Source organism: Phacochoerus africanus, chromosome 11 (assembly GCF_016906955.1).
Source record: "Phacochoerus africanus isolate WHEZ1 chromosome 11, ROS_Pafr_v1, whole genome shotgun sequence".
Classification (NCBI taxonomy): domain Eukaryota; kingdom Metazoa; phylum Chordata; class Mammalia; order Artiodactyla; family Suidae; genus Phacochoerus; species Phacochoerus africanus.
Window position 1 is genome coordinate 92,850,036 of NC_062554.1, and position 20,833 is coordinate 92,870,868.

Here is a 20,833-nt window from a genome sequence, read left to right on the forward strand (position 1 = left end):
TTGATCCCTGGCCCGGCACAGTGGGTTAAGGATCCGGTATTGCTGCAGCTGTGGCTTAGGTCACAACTGCGCCTCAGATCTGATCCCTGGCCCAGGAACTCCATGTGATGCCGAGCGGCCAAAAAAGAAAAAGGAAAAAAAAAAGGTTTTATATTTGGTCACGCTGGCAGCAGGCAGAAGTTCCCAGCCAGGGATTGAACCCATGCCATAGCTGTCACCAGAGCCATAGCAGTGACAATGCCAGATCCTTAACCTGGTAGGCCATCAGGGAACTCCCCAAATGGTTTAGTTTAGACTCTAAACTTTAGAGCATGCTTCACAAAGTTAAATGTGCACACAGATCACCTAAGGATCTTGTTAAAATGCAGATTCTGATTCAGTAGGTCTGGGGCAAGGCCCAAGATTCGGCATTTCTTACAGGTCTCAGGTGAGGCCAGTGCTGCTGGCCCATGACCACTCTGTGTAGCAAGAGTTTAGAAGAAAGTGGGAGGTTTTCTGAAGATAACTGTTATTTCTTTGGCCTGGATTCATTGTTCCTTTGATAGCAGAAGGCCTGAAGCAAAGGCCTTGGCTTGGAGAAAGGAGACCCTTTGAGAAACACTTCTGCCATATTCTAAGTAGTTTGTCCCATCTTGGGAGTCCCACGGAGACTGAGTTGTAATAATAGAATAACTGATATTCATGAAAATGACTTGGGATTCTAGACAGTGAACTGTCTGGAAGGCAAGCATGGGGTAGTCATTAAAGTTGAGATACATTTTCATGAATAATTGAAACCAGCTAGGCTTCTATGGATATGTTCAATAGTCTGAAAAAGTCACTTATGAGGAAATCTTCATTCCTGAAAGATAAACACTTTACTGTAGTATTTTGCTAATAGGCTTTCTGGGGTGCTCTTTACAATTTGATGGGTTTGTCTAGACCAGCAGTTAACATGCTAGGCTGCTGCTCCAGTGAGAAGTATAAATGCAATCTGCTCTGTTGCAGTAAATCCTGTTTCCATCGCTTATGGGTATTGCGATTTTTGGACAAGTTCTCAATTGCCCTGAGCCGTGTTGCCACCTGTGGAATAGTCATTATACCATTTCATTCTGGGAATCTTTAGATGCAAACGCCTTTGGCATACTTACTGTGTGTTCACCAGGTTCACGATCCCCATTTTGATCCTGGTTGGAAACTTGCGGTGCCATTTGGAGAATAGTGATTCTTGCTGGCTACTTCTCACTCAAGTCTTTTCACCAGCTTCTTTCTATTCGTAAGAGCTCTTGTGAGGTATGCAGGCCTTTATAAACTTTTGCAAATCCCTGGAGGTCATAAGGAGATGGGTGCAAATATTCTTGACTTCTTGGAATAGATCGGAAAAGTTGGGTTGAAACCTTTTTACAAGGCAAAAATAATGGGGTTCATATGGATTGTCTGTAAATACTCTGTAACACACACATACACACACACAACACTCTCTCTCTCTCTCTCACTTGTCTTGTGTGGGAACAAGTTAATAGTGACCAGTGATTTGTTTCTGAATCTCTTTGCTATCAATGGTACATAATCTTTTTTGTGCTGTGTAGCCTTCTGTACCTGAGGTAGTGATAAGATCTGTTCTGAGTCCTCCAGTTTAGTAAGGGAGTTCGCTGGAGTTCCTTCCTTTGTCTTGTGTAAATCTGAATTGCAGTGGCCTTGGTCTGGAGTGTGGTTTGTCCCTGGTGAGATCAGGCACACCAGATACAATACTTGGCTTTCTTTACTCTTCCCTTCCAGCTTTGCCTGCCTGACTCTTAACTTTGGATTCTTATTTTTAGAAGCAGGTAACTTGGAAATGTGTGGCTGCTCTCTGCATGTTCCTGTGTCCTTCCCATCTCTGAGCTTTTTTGTTTATTGGCTGCTCAAATTCCATATCCTGCTGTTCTTTGTTCACTTTACCAAAATAGCCTCTAAGGCTGATTCATTAAAGACTTCAGCTTTGACTTTTCAGGACTAAGATTACTTTATATTCTCCTTGGCTTTAAAGTAGTGTTTCCTAATCAGGTCTTAAAGCCTTACCACCTTATTCTGCAAGCTCTGTAAATAACTCCTACCAACCTAATATATACATACATATATATATATATCACAGTATTAGCATGTATGACTATTTATATAAAATATTAACTTTTTAGTTCCTAGAACTGAAATTGTATCTAACCAGTGACCCTGATTTAGGAATCTTGTTTCAAAGCTGCCTCTAACTTTCTCTATGACTTTAACCAAATAATTTAACCATATTCATGGGACTTAAATTTACCTTAACCTGAAAAATTAGGATTGGATTAGATCAGTTTTCCAAGCCATTCTTCATCTGAGGCTGAGATGGGAATAAGAGGAAAGCTCAATGGGTAGGACCCCAGGCTCCTCATTCACATGATTCTGTTTCTCTATGTATTAAAGACTTTTGCTATTAAATGAATTTGAAAACCACTGGGCTAGATGGTCTGAGATGGCCTCCAGCTTGGACATTCTAGGGTCCGTTCTAGCAGTACCATTTATTAGATTACATTAGACACCTAGTATCACAAATAGGTCCAAACTCTTGATGGCTCTTGACAACACCTCGTCTTGTTCCTGATTCCTCCCTGCAAGGCTCTGGGCTGGCCATCCCAGTTGCTTCTGCTCAGTTCCAGCAGCAGGTGGATTATTTATTAGCCTCCCTTCCTCCTCCAGTCATTACCAATTTTCTGAAGAACTTAATGTGAAAATATCCTGTCCCATTAAGAACTCTGCTCCAGTTAGTTGTCCACCCTCCCAAAAATACCATTTCTACTCTGGTGGCTCATACACGCCCAGCTTCTCTTGGAGTTTGTGTAAAGTTCAGCGGGGCAGGTCCTGGTCCCTCCATTCTAAAACACCACAGTGCCTAGCATTGTACCTTCTGAAAGTGCCATGGGTTTATCATATGGCTCAAAAGACTCTTTTCTCTTTCAGGATCGAATCATCAATTTAGTTGTCGGCAGCTTAACATCCTTATTGATTCTAGTAAGTATCTTTATTTTGCGTCTCACTCAGGCTCTTAAGCCAGAGTTTTGAAAACTTAAATATTATGGTTCAATCAACTCTCCAAAAATATATATATAAAAGGGGCCAGTACATGAGCACGTGAAGTAATTCAATCATAGTTAAATTAATGCTTTCAATTTTGTTACCACTTAAACAAAACTTCTTTCATTTCCACACTCACCGCCAAGTTGAATGTGAAATAGCACGTTTTCTGAGTTTGTCTAGTAAATCTGTTCTATGTCAGTGGCTACCAGTAACTCCCTTCTGTACGTAACCCACAACCTCCCCATTACTGCTAATACCTTTCTTTTGTTCCTAAAGTACATTCATTATTACCCTTTGGTTTTAAAAGACTATTTTAATTGTTCATCCTGTATAGTACAGCTTGATGCTATCTCAATAAAACAAAACAGAGCTACATTTCCCATAGTCTGGGAATGACATTTTTTGGGCACATTTTCATTAAATCTCAGAGAATTTTAATGAAGTTTGTTTCCACGATTGTTTAAAAGAATGGGTAAAATGTTATAGCTAAGGTAAAAAGAACTATAGGGTATTAGAAATATTTTAGTATTTTTCATGTTAAGCAAAACCTTTTTTTTTTCCCCTAGAGTATTCAAAATAAGACAAAAGGTTAGAATTTTCCCCAGTGTGGTCGTTAGTCCTGGGAATGAGGTTTAAATGCTAATCTTTGTTGATGAAGAGGTTATTTTGGAGTTAGCTAGTTTTACTGCACTCTGGTGGTTTGTCTCCTCTCATAAAGGGGGAAAAGGTTAGAAAGATTAAGGACAAGTACTAAAAGAAATCACACAATTGAAGACGTTTAAGTATTTCATTAAATACTAACATTCCAGAAGGCAGACCTGGTGATAGATACCATTTTACAATGTGAGGTATTTTATATTACATTGCCTAGATGCCAGTCTAACCAAGTCTAAGAATTACTCCTGAGGCCTGACATAATTTCTCTTTGTACAGGTAACGCTGATCAGTGCTTTTGTTTTCCCTCAACTACCTCCAAAACCACTGAATATATTTTTTGCGGTCTGCATCTCTTTGAGTAGTATTACTGCCTGCATACTTGTGAGTACTATTTAGAATTTAAATTGAGTATCCTTGAGGGCTAAAGGTTGTAGTGCCTAGGACAGGTACCCAGCCCTGGTGCATGCAAGGGTTATCTCTAATTCTGTCTCCGTGTTGAGCCCTGCCCCCTACAAAGATGATTCTCAGTATTAAATTGCAGGGTTTTTTTTTTTTTTTGAATCTGAGTTTCCTTTTCTCCTAAATACCAAAGTTGTAACCCTAACCAGAAACTCTTTTTTATTACTCAAATGAATTTATCACATCTGTAGTTGTATAATGATCATAACAATCCAATTTCACAGGATCTCCATCCCATAACCCTCTGCTCTCTTGATAGCAAGAAAACAAGACTTAGGTTGCCAAAGATTTGATGTGATTTACTTGTCATCCAGAGCCCAACAGACTTTAGGAAATGTCATTATTCTTTATTTCTAATTACAGTATTAGTCTATTTTAATTTTTGAGCTGTCTCCACAAACAAAAAGTAACACTAAAATCTCTTGGGAAATCTCAAGCTACAGTTGTATCCTGTTCACAGAAGGTTCAATTTTACTACAAAGAAGCCTTTCTTTTAGGTAAAGAAGCAAAGATGGTAGTGGATCCCCTGTTGGGTATTTGCCAAGTGTTCAGTCATTCATTAGTTGGTTGCTGTTTCACTTCCCTTGAGGAGAGGCAGAATCCAAACAACAAACCCTTAAACACAGTTCTGTTGACTCACATAGGGCTTAAATCATAACAATGTACTTATCTGAGTTTCCAAGCTTAAAGTTGACCAATTCTGTATTCTTGTGACCTGATTGAAGAATGGGCCCATCCCACTTTGAGAACCCTGGAAACAAAGCTACCAGAGACGCTGTCCTCCCCCTCCCAGCCTAAAGCCAGATGTGAATACAGTGATCTGGCTTAAACCAAATATATGCATGTGTAAAGCCCTCATTTGTGTTGGCAGTCTAAATCAGTTAAAGAAATTTAAAACTGTCCTCCCTTCTAGTACCTAAAAGAGTTGTACCTTTTATTCAGATATATTTAAAATATCCCTAGAAGATATATATTCCTGGATGACCTGCCAAATGATTGGTGGACTCTTGCTTGAAACACTAAACAAAGTTAATTGAGAAAGTAGGAATAAGTATGATCTTGGATATGGAAACTCAGTTGGTACTCCTTGATGAGAAAAGAATAAAATTTGGGAGTTCCCGTTGTAGCGCAGTGGTTAAAGAATTTCGACTAGGAACCATGAGGTTGCGGGTTTGGTCCCTGCCCTTGCTCGGTGGGTTAACGATCCGGCGTTGCCATGAGCTGTGGTGTAGGTTGCAGACGCGGCTCGGATCCCGCGTTGCTGTGGCTCTGGCGTAGGCCGGCAGCTACAGCTCTGATTCGACCCCTAGCCTGGGAACCTCCCTATGCTGCGGGAGCGGCACAAAGAAATAGCAAAAAGACAAAAAAAAAAACGAATAAAATTTGGCTGCATTAGCCTCATTTAGGGGGAAATAGTATATAGATGAAATTGGTCACAATGGAAAAAGAATTAGTTGTATTTAAAATTTTGAATATTCAGTTTAAGTGCTATTACTTAAACTTTTATTTAATTCTTCTTCTTTTAGATTTACTGGTATCGACAAGGAGACTTAGAACCGAAATTTAGAAACCTAATTTACTATATCTTATTTTCTATCATCATGTTATGTATATGTGCAAATTTGTATTTCCATGATGTGGGAAAGTGAGGCTGCCAAGGAGAAATACTTACCAGGTCTCTTCAGAGCTCTATATTTGGACTTGACTAAGAGCTGGATAAGGTATGCTGAAGAATCTCTTGCAGAAGCCTGACACATGATTTTCATGTTAACTGTAAATCTAAATCCCCTCTTGCAGGGGAAACATATCCTAGATCAACTTGCTTTTTCTTTAAGGAGCTGGTGTTGCATTTAAACATTCCCCCTTAAAGCTCGAATGGCACAAGTCATTTTCACTTTTGAAATTAAAACTTTTTATAATGTAATTGCATGGCGAAAGGCTATGTAACAAACAATCTTGCATTTTAAGACAAATATTATTTTATTTCTGTTAAATTGAATATACAATTATTGTTCCCTAGGCAACCACTTTTGCTTATAACTACAATTTAATTTCACATTAACAAAACACAGACGGTGAAAAGACAACTTTGATTGTGTAGATCTAATTACAATAATAAATAAAATAATTTATACAAGTTTTTTTTTTTTTTTTTGTTACTTTTCTATAGGGGGTCATATTCATTAAAGCCCTAGAGGCTAATTTTGGCTTAACCTTCGCTAGTACAGGAATGACTCTTGATTTGTTTCCTTTCATTACAGAAGTAAATTTTAAAAAAATTGCCTGCGGGAGAAGTTGTATCACATCCCCACCAGTTAATGCACTAAGTGAACGGCAAACTTGGATACTATACTCTCCTCAACCATTTCCTGGGCAATTTATATGTAAAACATGGGAGAAAAGGTCATGGTATAGGATAGGCAACTCTACTTCCTTTCCCATTTAGTTTTACTTCAAAGTGCTAACTTTGTAAACTGATGACAGTGGGTTCTGAGAGGGTGAAAACTCAGCTTCTGCTGAATTTTTGTTTTACTACTGTCACCCATAGTCCCTTTAAAAGTTATAAAAGAAACCTGTAGTGAATTTTCTTAACTCTTAATGCTTTCCTCTTTATCCGGCCCAAATCAGCTCCCACTGCCAGCAATGGGTAAACCAAAAGTAACCACCACAAAATCACCTCAGGTCTCAAACTTCTTTAAAATGTGAATCTCTGTGGAGAAGTTCACTGGTAAGCTCTATACCATGTTGATGTGACTTCTCTGAAATATAAACAGGCCTACTAGAGACTGGTTAGAGGGCCATATCTGCTCTTTAGAGATGAACCTTACTGCTTTAAAAACAGTAGTTAAGCTTTGGTGATCTTAAACTTTTCTCAGCTAAAGTGAATGAAACTCCCTGCTGACAAATAACACTAATCATTGAGATCTCTGCAGTTAAGACCCCAGTGCTCCACTCAGCACCACACTGTCAGAAGACTAGACCTCAGACGATGTATTTAAAGGAGGTAAAAGGTCAGAGCAGCAACACTGTATGTGGCTTAAGCACTGTAGCTATTTAAAAGCCAGAGGAATAGTAAATTAAGCCTCTTGGGGTTGCTCTTACTTCTTTGGAGATGTTGTAATTGACAGTGTGGCTTCTTTGCTTGAACTACCTGTTTCTAAGAATTACCTAATGACAGTTTACTAAATCCTCAACATCTTTAGAGTCTTCTGAAACAGGACTGCCCAGTGATGATCCAATGATGTTTGATTCTTCTCGATGATGCTGGAGTATGGGATCTGTAATAAGTTAAACTTCAAGTTAAACACATATATCCTGTAATCCATGTCAAGAATTTAGAGTAATTCTCCCTCTACCAAAATGAAAATTTAACAAGACTGACTGTTTGATCTCTCCCTTAAGGTTTATTAAACACATGATGAAGTTGCTGTATTACAGTACCTGTTAGTGTTGTCAAAGGCAAGACAGATTCAGTATCTATAACATCAGATGTCTGGATAAAGCCATGTGGTGAAGGAACGATAAGTATCGTTTCATCATCAATTGTTGTTTGATCAACTTGTTCTTCTATGGTAGGAGACTCTAAATCCTAAATAATAATAATTTAAAAAAATGAAATTGTCTCATATTCCTTATTAGTTTTCCTTAAGTCCCCCAACATGTTTATGTTTGAAAGGACTTAACTTTCAAACATTATCCCAACAAATGACAATAAGTCTTAAAATGGACAAAAGTAATAACCTCCTACTCTAATGTATTAAATCCTAAAAACTAAAATACAAAAAATAATTTAAAGAACCAATTCAGTTACAGGTCTCCTGAATATAGAAGAAACAATGCTGTTCCACTGTGGGATGAGGTTCCTAAACTGAACCAGAGTGGTGTTATAAGCTGCCCTCAGGAAAATGCTCCCATGGGTTCCAACAAACATTTCTCAAACTACGGGAGGTGGACAGGGAACGGTTTTAGTAAGGACCTGTATTAAGACACAGTGACACTGCTGTTACTTTTGCAGTCAGGTAGGGGTTTGCATTTTGTTTTGTGTGTCTAAAGAAAAGAGGAAGGTACTGGAGGATATCACTCCAAGTGATTTCTAGACTTCCCCCAAACTCTAGGTTTGAGGCTTAAGGCTCTTTCCCTAAGTGCAACTTACCTCAGTAACATAAGCCCGGGCTAGAGGAGAGGGTGCGTCTTCTTGTTTAAGGTCGCTGTCAGAGATTTCTTCTTCTGTCCTGACCATAACACTGTTCATCAGTTCTGTGCTATTTTGGTCACTGAATTTGGATATATGAGCATCATTAAATGATGGCTCTACAGTAATCTTAGGCTGATGAATTTCATCTGGGAAAGTGTCTGCTTCTAGTGCATCTGGAGGCTCAGGAAAATCCGATGAGTGAATATCACTATCCACGGTCAGTTCTGCTTGGGATATGGAAGAAGTAATGTCCTCTGTAGCGACTGTCTGAATGATGACTCTTGGTGTGTGACACTGCACTGTGACGTTGTCACTTGTGTTCAGCAGATGTTCTGGCTATAAAATGTTAAAGAGAATGATCAATATCAAATGAAAAAGCACCTACCAGCCTAAAGTTATATATAGACAGCAAATGACATAGGTGGTACCCTCCTGTCCCTTCCATGCCTCTCACCTCTGGAACTGCAGTGTACTTATTATCACTGTTTCTCTAGAGCCCCTATTCCTTACCGACTGGGGCCTCTGCTCTCCTCACAGCCCCCTTTTCCCTAATATAAGCTCATCTCATGCGAGAAGACACAGATGAGGGATGTACTCCAGTGAAGATGTAAAACACTGCTCCTGGGACAACAGTGGTAGGAAGAATCCAAATGTTTAAATAAATGGACTACATTAGTATTGGCTCCTTTGGTTGCATCAACTACTCCTGGTCCTTAACAAGTACTCAAGTCCTTGAACTGAGCTCAAAATATATCTCTTCCCCTCCCCCAAGATACTGTTTTGGAAGGGACATCAGTTCTTTTTCCAGTGACACTTCTCAGCCAGTCTCTTCTACAGAAACTAGAAAAGTCAAGGTAACCTAAGATAAAGCATGCACATAAGGTAACATACAGATAAAGCATGAACAATGATCTGTTCAGGAGATGCAGGAGCAGCAGCTGTCAGGGTGACTGTGGGACTAGCAGTCAGAGTTAGGGGAAGGCCCTGGCTTGAGCTTGTCTGAAGTAGGTAGGTGCCTGGAGTGCCAGTGGGCTGTAAATGGAAAGACTAAAAGAAAAAAGAAAAAAATAAGATCAACACAGGTGCATCAGACTACTAAGTAGACTTAGTACTCATTAAGTCTACCTTTTCATCTGAAATGGGGACTTTAATTTACTAGCCACAAATGTACTTACCAATCATGAACAGGCAAATAATAAAATACAGGGTATATAATATGCTGGATGTTTACCTGTTGTCATTTCTCAGTCTGCTGGTTTAACAGAGGCAAGGCCTTGACCCTGCTCTTCACCCCCTGTATTTCTATGGTCTGGTCTCAACTATTTGTTTTAGGTCCAAGACATGTTTCCAGTGTAGTAAACCAGCATACCTACTCGTTCCTCTCTCTCCTTCCTCTTTAGCACATTAAAACTGGCAGTCTTCCAGTTGAAAAAACACTATGGCAGTGTTTACTTTCTTTAATAGTTTTTTTTAATTATAATTTTAGGAAATATATTTTTTATGTTGGGGAAAATGTACAGAAATAGTAATTCGTGTTCTGCTGAAAGAAAAAATTCCTAATTGAAAAGCTGGTAGGGAGTTCCCACTGTGGTGCATTGGATTAAGGATCCTGTGTGTGTCTGGCAGTGTGGGTTTGATCCCTGGCCTGGCGCAGTGGGTTAAAAGGATCCAGTGTTGCCACAGCTGAGCCTGTGGCAAAGGTCACAGTGGCTTGGATTCAATCCCTGGCCTGGGAACTTCCATATGGCTCCAGAGTGTGGCCATTAAAAAACAAAAAACACAAATGAAAAAAAAAAAAGGTAGTATGTTTATCTTTTGAGATCTTTTATGGAAGTGGGACAAAACTATTGACTGAATGAACACACCTTTCACAACCATGAGATTCTATATTATAATCTGAGTTTAGATTATCCTAACACTCTGAAGGAACAGTATTTGCACTTAGAGTACAGCTGGGGATCAAGGGCCTTTAGCCTGTTCTTCAGTCTGATGTGGTCTTACAGACTTAAGCCATAGCAGCTCTCCAGGCTACTGACTCACTGAATATAGGTTTCTCTAATGCTAAAGCAGGGATAATAACTCTCTCTCATGGAAAAGCTTGGGAGGATCAGAAATGACTGTGATGGGGCCTGGCACACAGTAGGGACTCAACTCAGTTTTTTTTTCCCCTCCCTCTCTATAAAGGTAAAAGCATTGCTTTTCCTAAAGGTTGTATTTAGTAACCACATATAATCAGGCAGCAAATACTTCATATGCACATTTATACCATATACATATATTTAATTTACTTAAATACATTTAATGCTCATAATTTTTTGAGGCTGAGGTACTATTATCATGCTTTATTAATAAGTTAGGGCAGAAGCCTCTAAATATTTGACTGTGACCCCCATTAGTAAAAACCTGAAACACACCCCAAATAAATGTGTATCTATTGTTTATTTGGCCGAGGGGGAGGAAAAAGGGAGGTGGCAAAAAAAAAGATAAAATGAAGTTCTATTTTCTGCCTGTGACAACTGGTTACCTTATACATGCCCCTTTTAGAGACCACTGGATTAGGAAACTGAGGCTCAGGTTCAGCAAGCAGCTAGTAGAAGTCCTAAAGTTGTTCCAAAGAATCTTTTTTGCTATATTGGCCTTTCTTGTGAGATCTGGCTGTGGATAGGATAAATAAACTCTTGCACTAATAATACCCTTTATGTTCTTCACATCAAATAAATCTTGACATAATTTAAATAAAATATACTTTATTTTTTTTTCATGAAAAATGAGCTAATAATTCTGGGTTTACCTATTTTAGGAAAAAGGGAAAGAACTGGGACTTTTCATTTCCATCACCCCCATAAGAAATTGCACTTAAATAGTCGTGCCCTGTTTCTCCCCAAAACTTTTTAGCACAGTTAGCCACTAATCTACTTTGACTATATATTTGCCTATTTTTGACATTTCAAATAAAGGGAGTCACACACTATGACACTTTGTGTCTGATTTCTTTCACTCAGCATGTTTTCAAGTAATACTTAAAAACTGGTAGCATGTACAAGTACTACTTAAAAATTGCCAAAGAGTCATTTTATGTATGGCTGTAGCACATTTTATTTACCCACTTATCAGAGGATGGATGTCTCAGTTATTTTTACTTTTTAGTTATTATAAATATGACCATGTACAAGCTTTTATATAGACATATGTTTTTATTTTTCTTAGATATACCTGGGATTAGAACTGGTGGGTCAGGTGGTAACTATATGTCTAACTTATTAAGGGACTGCTAAGTGACTATACTATGTAGGCTGGGACTTTTAAATTCTGTATCCCCAATGGCTAGTTCAGTGTTTACTGAATAAATGTCATTAAATAATTCATTCCATAAATTTTTCCTTAAATAACTGAAATGAACTTTTTTGGCATATATTTATGACTCAGCACAAATATATAACATGTACCCTGATTGTTGGCACTATCATTTTCATGTATAAAAAGAATACACTGGTTTATACACAGATTAAAAATAACAATTTATTATAAAAGTGGGATTCTGATTTATGTTGTCTTTTAACCACCTGGCTTTCAAAATGCTGGATAGAGTTATGCTTAACGGCAATCCCTTAATTTTTATATTTCATTTGGTTATATTATATTTCTAAAATTGATACCAACTGATTTCTCCTGCATATAATGGCCAAAAGTGATACTCACTGGAAGAATTTCAAATGTCTGTAGTGTTCCACTGTTTAGTGTTATTGTTTCCGAGTCAACAGTAGCAGCAGGGGAGTCTGCTGAAGCTGTGGTAAGAACAAGGACAATCAGTAAAATACTCTGTAAACTTAAATTTCCTTAGTGTATTCAATTATGAAGGCAGTCTCGTACTGACTGAATACTTCACTTGGAAACCCAAACTCATTTAAATTTCTTATGAGCAATAAGAAATCTAATGGATTTGTCTGGGGTGGCAGGAGTTGGCCAACCATGACCCATAACCAAATCCAACCCACTCCCAGATTTAATAAATAATGTTCTTTAGGAACACAGCCATGCCTGCTTGTTTATGTATTTTCTATGGTTGCTTCTGCACTACAAGGGCAGAGTTGAGTAGCTGTGACAGAGACAATATTTGCTCCACCATTAGTATTACAGATCATAAAGTGTTTCTAATGTTAGGAAGTAAGAGGACTATACTAAGGCTAACCTGCAAAGGGATAGGAACTTGATAGAAAATAAGTTTTCCTGGACCTTCTGGTAAGCAGTGTAGATGTCTGTAATGGTAGTCCCAGAACACCAGGCTTTTATTCTAGTGACCACTGCCAGCAGTGGAAAGCTGAGCAGATAACTCACTTTAAACCCAAACTAGTGTTCAGAGACCTCACCTATCCTGCCCTGTCCTGATACAGTTGTTGTGAGGATAAAAACCATGAGAAGCATGTAATATTCAGATTTGCCACATTAGAATGGCACTTTAGAGATCAGACTATATAATCTCTTTACAGATATGTCACCTGAGGCTCAGACTTCATCAGTGTCTGCAAAAGGTTATACAGAACTAAGGCTAGCCAAAAGAAATGTGATCTCTTTTAGTGCATCTGTAGATCAATCCATGTGAAAAATCATTTGGAATAGACTTTTAATGTGTAGTACTTACTGTTTATTATATTCTAACTATAATACCTCTCAGTTTAAAAGAAATGCACTTGATTCATGTTATTTCTCTTATTATCTGATGGACTATTAAGATCATACTTAGAATAATTTGAAGTGATTCTAGATAACGTAAATCAAGGTAAGCAAGTTACGCCCAGGGACAAATGTGGCTCTCAAGGCTAAGAATGGTTCTTATGTTTTTAAAGGATTGTTTAAAAACACAACAAAATCCCATAGAGATCTATGTGGCCTGGAAAGCCTAACACATTCAGGCCCTAAAATTTGCCAATCCCTGACTTCTAATGTAACAGAAGAAGGTTTTAGCCCAAATGCCAAGAATAATGGTACTGTAAAACTTAACTATGCTTACATTTCTTGCTGGAAGAAATAAAATTACTCTAAATACTTAAAAGCCATGCTGTGTAATTATAGAATGTTTGCTTTTTTTTTTTTGTCTTTTTGTTATTTCTTGGGCTGCTCCCGTGGCATATGGAGGTTCCCAGGCTAGGGGTCTAATCGGAGCTGTGGCCGCCAGCCTACGCCAGAGCCACAGCAACGCAGGATCCGAGCCGAGTCTGCAACGTACACCACAGCTCACGGCAACGCCGGATCGTTAACCCACTGAGCAAGGGCAGGGACCGAACCCGCAACCTCATGGTTCCTAGTCGGATTCGTTAACCACTGCGCCACGATGGGAACTCCGAATGTTTGCTATTTTCTCAGTAAGTACTGTCAACCCAATAGCCAAGGAAAATTATAACGGTCTCCACACAATTAATTTTTAGCCAACAGTAGTGCTCCTATTTATGGTGGACTAGTCATTTCAGTTGCTTTGCAATTCTCAAGACTACAAAACAAACAAGCAGGGCTAAAGAAAATAAATTTTTCATGCTTTATTACACTGGTAGAAAGCTAAAGCAATAACCAAATTTAAATTAGAACTTTAAGAACTAGACAAATGTAATTAATTTAAATGTCTCTTAAGGTATAACTGTGACAGTCACTGAATATACAGAAATAAAGTGTTAAAAATACCAAAAAGTGGCCTAATGATTCTCAAACTACCTGTCATATTGACTGGAAAGGACTGTTGGCGCTTTGTTGGTGAGATGAGGAGACCCTGAACATCCTACAATGTATAGGACATCCCTGCCAACAAAGAATTGTCCCTTTCAGAATGCCAATAAATCCCCACGTTGAGAATAACCCCAGTGACTGATATACTCGTGGCAGTGACCTTTCCATAGACAACATTATATCAGGGGAAAAAGTGAAGTAAGAGTGAGAGATAACATGATTTGAGAACTTTATTCTCATTCCTTTTCTGTCCTTCTGCTAATGCAAAGAAAGGTTAGATATGAGGAAATACATTTCTTCTCCCTATAACAATCACTGGGTTCTTGGCTCATTAAGCACAAAAAATGTCAGAAGCTAAGGAAAAGAGGGGTAAACAAAAGAGTTTCCACAGGAAATTGGTTCTTTACTCCAAAAGAACATCTTTTTCAACCTCACCAAACCCACTTCTTCTACAAGATCACCTCAAATCCATTCCATATTTGTGTGTCTTATGGTGAATTAATACAAATTAAGTGTACCACTTTAGGGACTCTATTTCCTTGCTCAATGGACTATATTTTAGGAGTTCTCCTTGTGGCTCAGCAAAACAACCTGGACCAGTATCCATGAGGATGCGGGTTTGATCCCTGGCCCTTATCAGTAGGTTATAAGGATCTGGCATAGCCGTGAGCTGTGGTGTAGATTGCAGACACGGCTCAGATCCAGTGTTGGTGTGGCTGTGGCGTAGACCAGCAGCTGCAGCTCTCATTTCGACCCCAGCCCAGGATCTTGCATATCCACACATGCAGCCCTATATTTTAGGTGATTTTCGATTAACCATTATTTCTTTATAGCATCTAGAAAGTAGGATGATTTAAAATGGTTTATAATGGCTGGGCAGTTGATTATCAGTCTTTCCTGTCACACATGCATCCTCTGTACCAAAATTAATCAAGCTAATAAAGGTAAAGTGCCTTAGGTCTCCTTTAGTCCGCCAACTTGGATAAATTTCTGTTAACATCCTAGATGACTGAAAGGTGTCAAAGCCACTAATTAAATCACATAGGTTAAACAGCAAAAAGAGTCTTGAGGGTCAAACACTTACAGACGTGGGTGATCTGGACTGGAATCTGCAGGGCTGTCATGGGGCTTGGAGAGATGGCCGCATTGTCTTCCAAGCGGGCGACTCTGATCTGAACATGCTGTACGCTGGAACTGGAATTACTGTTTGGAACTCCAGATCCTGGTTTATTCTCCAACAGCGTTGGGTTGTTTTTTTGATTCTCATGTAACTGTTTAAGACCTTTTATCAAGACTGAAGGGAGATGGGTAGACAAAAAGAACATTGATTCTCCGACAGACCACCATCTGAGCAGCAAGGGAGGTGGGGGGGGGTAAGGAGGGAAAGTATTTGGAATAAATGATTGTATACTGGATGTGAGATCTTATCAAAATAACAATAAAAATATTTTAAAACTACAACCTATCTGGAAATTTTTGGGAATGTTATATACATCAAAACATATTTAAAAAGTTCATAAAATAGTATTGTTCTTACCATCTAAGATACATTAATAACCATTGTGAGGAACATGGAAATAAAACATTTCCTGGGTCCTAGGGCTTCCTGATAAAATTCTTAGTATTTAGGAAAACTATTGGTAATACTAAGTAGCTTATTTTCATTTAGCAATGAATAGTGTACTCCTCCGACCCCCAGGCCTCAAAAGGCACTTGACTGTTTTAGCTACAACAAGGGCATAATCAGTGAGTCTGTGAGTCTAACTTAAAACTCCAGAGTAGCAGGTGAGCTTTTCCAAAGAGTAATATGCAACCACCTTGAGTTCTCAAACAGGAAAGTCAACTCCTCTATTAATCATGATAAACTATTAGACCCCCTCAGGTGATGCTGCAGTCTGGCTGGGTTCATGTTACCTTAGTATTCATTCACTTATTTTTTTGTTTATCTTTTTAGGGCGGCACCTGCGGCATATGGAAGTTCCCGGGGTAGGGGTCTAATCAGAGATGTAGCCACTGGCCTATACCACAGTTACAGCAATGCAGGATCCAAGCCACACCTACAACCTACATCACAGCTCATGGCCAAGGATTCACTGTTCAAGGCCAAGGATTGAACCTGTGTCCTCATAGACTCCAGTCGGGTTCATTACTGCTGAGCTATGATGGGAACGCCTCATTCACTCTATATTATACCAGAATTTATAATGTAAATGTAAAATAAACTTACAACTGGGTATTAAAGGAAAAAAATAACATTTTCATCAAGCCAAAGTTCTTCAGAATTTAATTTTCCTTTGCAAAAATGGAGGTTGGAGCACTATACCAATGGGAGTGAATCTGATTACCTAAATCAGACTGTATAACTTAGTTCCATGCCTAAGTGCAAAGCAGACAGTGAAGTGGAAAGTATGCTGTGCCTCACTTTTAAGCAAAACTAGGATCTCTAGATTTATATAACAAATGAAATTAAAAACTTAAGTCTTTGTTCTACAAAATAAATCACCACAGAATTTCTCTAAATAAGAAACCAAGTTAAGATACTCAAAATTATTTATAGAAGTTGATTCAATACTAAGTTTTTAGAAATACATTTTTTGGGGGGCTGCAGCTGTGGCAGGGATCCAACCTGTGCCACAGCTGCAGCCTGTACCACCACTACAGTAATACTGTATCCTTAACCTTCTGTGCCATAAGGCAACTTCCAGAGATACATCTTTTTTATACAGTGAAAATACATATTTAAAATTAATTTCTTCATATTTGTGTGAAGGGCAACAAAGTGTGTAAATGTGTACTTACATCTTAGGTGCTTACAAATTACCCAAGGGAAGACAGTTACCCAAAGAAATAGAGCAGAAGTTGAAGTGAGTATCTACTATAATTCATATCTCCTCAGTTGAGTAAAAGGACTTCTGACATCTAATTCCTGAGGACTAAATACGATAAGATAAGGGAAGGGCTTAAGAAGCAAATAATACATTACCAGGGAATGAAACATCCTTATGGTTTGCAATTTGTCTTTTGATGGTCCACCATTTACTTCGAAGCCACTGTGGTGAACGGACACTGCTCCATCCCTCTGCTAACAGATCCCAGTTTATGTCATTTTCATCAGCTACATCAAGCTCTGCTATCCTACGGGTTACAAAAAAGAACTCTGTTAGATGTTAGTGTCTTCCTAAGAACCCTCCTCTGACTACAGGGGACAATAAAGGGAATGGCAGGTTCTATCACTGAGATGCTACTGTTCAGATACATGGGAAAGGACTTGATTCCACGAATGCAGACCTGCTTGTGGAGCTAAGAGCCCTGAAACATCAGAGTAACAGCCTTTTGTTAAAGGTACAAACCATGGGCTGAACCATAAATGGTCAGAACCAGATGAAGCACTGTGGAGTTAGGGGAATAGCTAAAGTTTAGAGTAGGATTAAGAACAGGTTTAGTTGTGCAGTGTTCCACAGTGTTTTATAATGTGTTACATTATGTTCCAGACCTGAGCTTTTCCATTTGTAAAATAAACGAAAATACTTAGGAACTATGAATAAAGATGACTAGCTTGAAAAACCATATTAAAACAAAACCCAAAACAAAGTGATAAAAAGATTAAAAACAATACTCAGGCAGCAACCCCCAAAACACAACCAACACAAAATAGTACAACTGATTTTGGGGGTTTAATGGTCTATTTGTTTTCTAGCTTTAACTGTCATGATTTTAATTTTCAGTAGGGAATGGCCACAAAAACAGTTTCTACTGCTGAAATGTCTCAAATACTTTCTTACTGCTATTTTTCCCCCCATTTGTCACTGAGTCTTAATGGTTAAACCAACTACTTTAAACAATAAGCTTGGGATTATTATCTTAAAGCTATTTGGGAATGTATGAAATGGAAGTGTCTAATTTGGTCCAGTTAGAAGGTGTAGGGTAACTGGGCAATCTTGGCACAGAAGCCAAAGATTGAAGGGCATGGAGACTGACAGCCCTCGTGCCCTCAACACATGGTCCCTTGGCTAGCACTGAGGCACATTGGTGGGACAGTGGAAAAGCTGCACTGCCGCTGCCTGTGCCATACCTGTTCTGTGGATATAGAGGACTTCAGTCTCCACGCCTTCAATCTGGTACTTTATACGAGCACTAAATCCACTAAAAAAGGAACAAACACAAAACAAAAACGAGCTCAATACTTAAGATTTTAAACAGTGGCTCTCTAAGGAAAGGATGCTTAGGCATCTAGGGAAACCCAAAGAGGAAAATCAATCAAGACAGCTGCAGCAATTAAGCAGCTTTTGTCATTAAAAGATTTAGGACACAAACCTGAGAATGAGATTGATTTCATCTTCCTTGGTCCACTCAGTACCTCCACTCTGTTTCCAGTTCAGGTAGTTGAGCCACTTAGAACGACACTGCTTTTCTGAGCGGGTACCCACTCGTTCTGCCACAGCTGCCCAAGACACACCCTGTGTGACTATGTCACCTGGCTCAGTGCTTGTCAATTCATGAACCACTTCTGCAAGCCTTTTTTCTTCTTCTTCTGTCCACTTTCCTGAAAGAAGGAAATCATCCAGACTACTACTGCTACCTTCTCCTTATTTTGCAAATCACATTCAGCCCTGTATTTCCAAGGACTGATGGCAAGTATGCAGTGAATTAGAATTACTTCTGAACAGCCCTCATATGGAAAGCCTGTATGTGCTTACCAAGACAGTTGTACTTTAGTAGCCCAGGAAGATTCTTAGTGCTACAAGAGAATAGAATCCTAACACAAAGCACCAACTGACCCTTTAAGCAAAGAGAAACTACCCAAAACATAGCTAGAAAGAATTATATTCTCTCAAGTTATACTATGTCCTAACTGGGAAGTGTTCCACTAAACAGAAATTCGTTTTTTCTTTCTTAGTCCCACCTAAGATTCCCTGCTCTTGCAGAAGTTAAGTAATAAGCTCAAGAGAGACCATAACTTAGAGGAACAAATGACGAGGGACAAGTAGAATAATGCCTAGGGCTTCCTCATTTCAGTAAAAACGAAAACTAGGTTTACCCTATCTCCTTTCCCCACTACCCCAGCTCCAGCTTCTGTGATAACATTTAAGTCTGAGACTAGTATTCACACATATTTCCATTCTAGATTTTTTAAACCCATAAACCCATTAATTGTAACACATGTTCCTTTTGGTCTTTTTCTTTAAAAAGCCTGAGCATAAAAACAGAAAGAAAAAAAGCAAACCTTTTAAAAGTGTCTTCTACTTCTGTTGCCACTTTGTTACTAGTAGCTGAAAACTAGAAAATTTTAAAAAGGCTATATGCTTGCCTCTCAGGGATTCATTCACTGCACAAATATTACTGAGTATCTCTATCTAATAGGTACAGGCACAGGTCTGGGTACTGTGGATTCAAGACAAAGTCCTGCTCTCCTATTTCAGCATGGCAAAAAAGGAAGGGAAACTCAGACTGCTGTCTCATGGTGTCATCCAAAGAGAAAACTCCTGATCCAAAACAATACATAGCTGTTCATTCCCTCAGACTGGCAATCCGGAAATGGCATAGTGTTTTTCCAAATTATGCTCACAAACAAAAGGGTTTCTATACTCAGAATGTCTTTCATGAACCTCTCAGGTCCTATTGTAAATCTAAAGCTCCCATTCCTGCTTCATTCATTAGGCTGCCATTCACTATAGAATGGCAGAGCTGGGACAATTTCTGTTTTCATTGCCTTGTAGATAATAGTGCTGGTGGAATGGTTAAGCAAGAAACATAACTGATTCCACTTTAGCAGGGTCAGAGGTGAGGACAAAATATACTCCCAAGAAACTCAAGCTTAGCTCAAAAACTGCTTTTCTAGTTGAAAGACTGAGCAAAGACTGTGGATCCTTCAGACATTAGGGCTAAAAAGAGAACTATGAAATCATCTATTCTAACTTCTTCGTTTCCCAGAGGAAACCGAGGCTCAGAAAGATTTTGTGAGAGTTGCTGGTGGAGCCTAAATACTGTTGTTGGCCACAAAAGTTAGGTTTAACAGTATCATCAATCAGTACATTTGTATATATTATGAGTTAACTGGGCATTTATGGTCCAGCCTGGGGACTGAAACACCCATTGCAAGTTTTTTCTATAGAAAAATTCAGTTTTTGTTTGAGAAATAAGCAAAATACATACAAACATTTGGAACACGGCTTCTTCCTAAGTTGGGACCTACCTAGAACTAAAGCTTTTCATAAATATGGGTTGACAAGCTGTTGCCAACATAAGTTCATTAGTGAGATGGGCTGAAATTAAAATTACTTCCTGCATATATATGCCTTAAAAATATCTGTATATAAGAATTGAAAATAGATACTTTGCCGACTGCAGAAGTTTTGAATTGCGGCTACAAGACGGAAACTCACCGGCCCTAAAGCCTCTGATACTAAGGACGGCATCACGTTACAGAAAACACAAACACAAAGGATGAGTTAGGTCTATGTGAAGAAAAAGGACACTGGAAAAGAAAATCTGACCTACAGCGAATGGCAAATCTCTCTCCAGAAGAGAGGAGAAGCAGGATCTGAAGGGGCAGCACATGAAGGCAGCACTCACAGTACCTGTGTTGCAAGTGTCCTTCATCAGTCGGCACCGATCCTTGACGGAAGATGCACTCCTTCCTAGCGCCGCCCCTATTGTTGCCCAGTCATTGCCATGCTTTATCCGGAGCCTAAAACAAGAGTCTGCCAATCAGCATTTGGTTCAACTGTTTTC

General features: G+C 38.9%; 2 protein-coding genes across 5 annotated transcripts in view; one reads left to right on the forward strand and one right to left on the reverse strand.

The window, feature by feature from the left end:
• Positions 1-6,328, forward strand: part of TMEM243 (transmembrane protein 243) — a 119,735-nt gene extending 113,407 nt beyond the window's left edge. Inside the window, exons 4-6 of the mRNA XM_047752931.1 lie at positions 2,959-3,009; positions 4,009-4,113; positions 5,718-6,328. Of these exons, the coding sequence (XP_047608887.1) occupies positions 2,959-3,009; positions 4,009-4,113; positions 5,718-5,840 (279 nt within the window). The 3' untranslated portion in view covers positions 5,841-6,328. The remainder of the gene's footprint in view (positions 1-2,958; positions 3,010-4,008; positions 4,114-5,717) is intronic.
• Positions 6,329-6,351: 23 nt separating this feature from the next.
• The window catches only part of DMTF1 (cyclin D binding myb like transcription factor 1), a 45,712-nt gene continuing 31,230 nt past the window's right edge, over positions 6,352-20,833 (reverse strand). For all 4 annotated transcript variants that reach the window (XM_047752928.1, XM_047752929.1, XM_047752927.1 and 1 more), the window contains 9 exons: positions 20,680-20,789; positions 18,416-18,644; positions 17,085-17,236; positions 15,186-15,395; positions 12,086-12,171; positions 9,278-9,433; positions 8,345-8,722; positions 7,633-7,780; positions 6,352-7,469 (listed from right to left, as the gene is read on the reverse strand). In XM_047752928.1, coding sequence (XP_047608884.1) covers positions 7,360-7,469; positions 7,633-7,780; positions 8,345-8,722; positions 9,278-9,433; positions 12,086-12,171; positions 15,186-15,395; positions 17,085-17,236; positions 18,416-18,644; positions 20,680-20,789 — 1,579 coding nt within the window. In that variant the 3' untranslated portion in view covers positions 6,352-7,359. The remainder of the gene's footprint in view (positions 7,470-7,632; positions 7,781-8,344; positions 8,723-9,277; positions 9,434-12,085; positions 12,172-15,185; positions 15,396-17,084; positions 17,237-18,415; positions 18,645-20,679; positions 20,790-20,833) is intronic.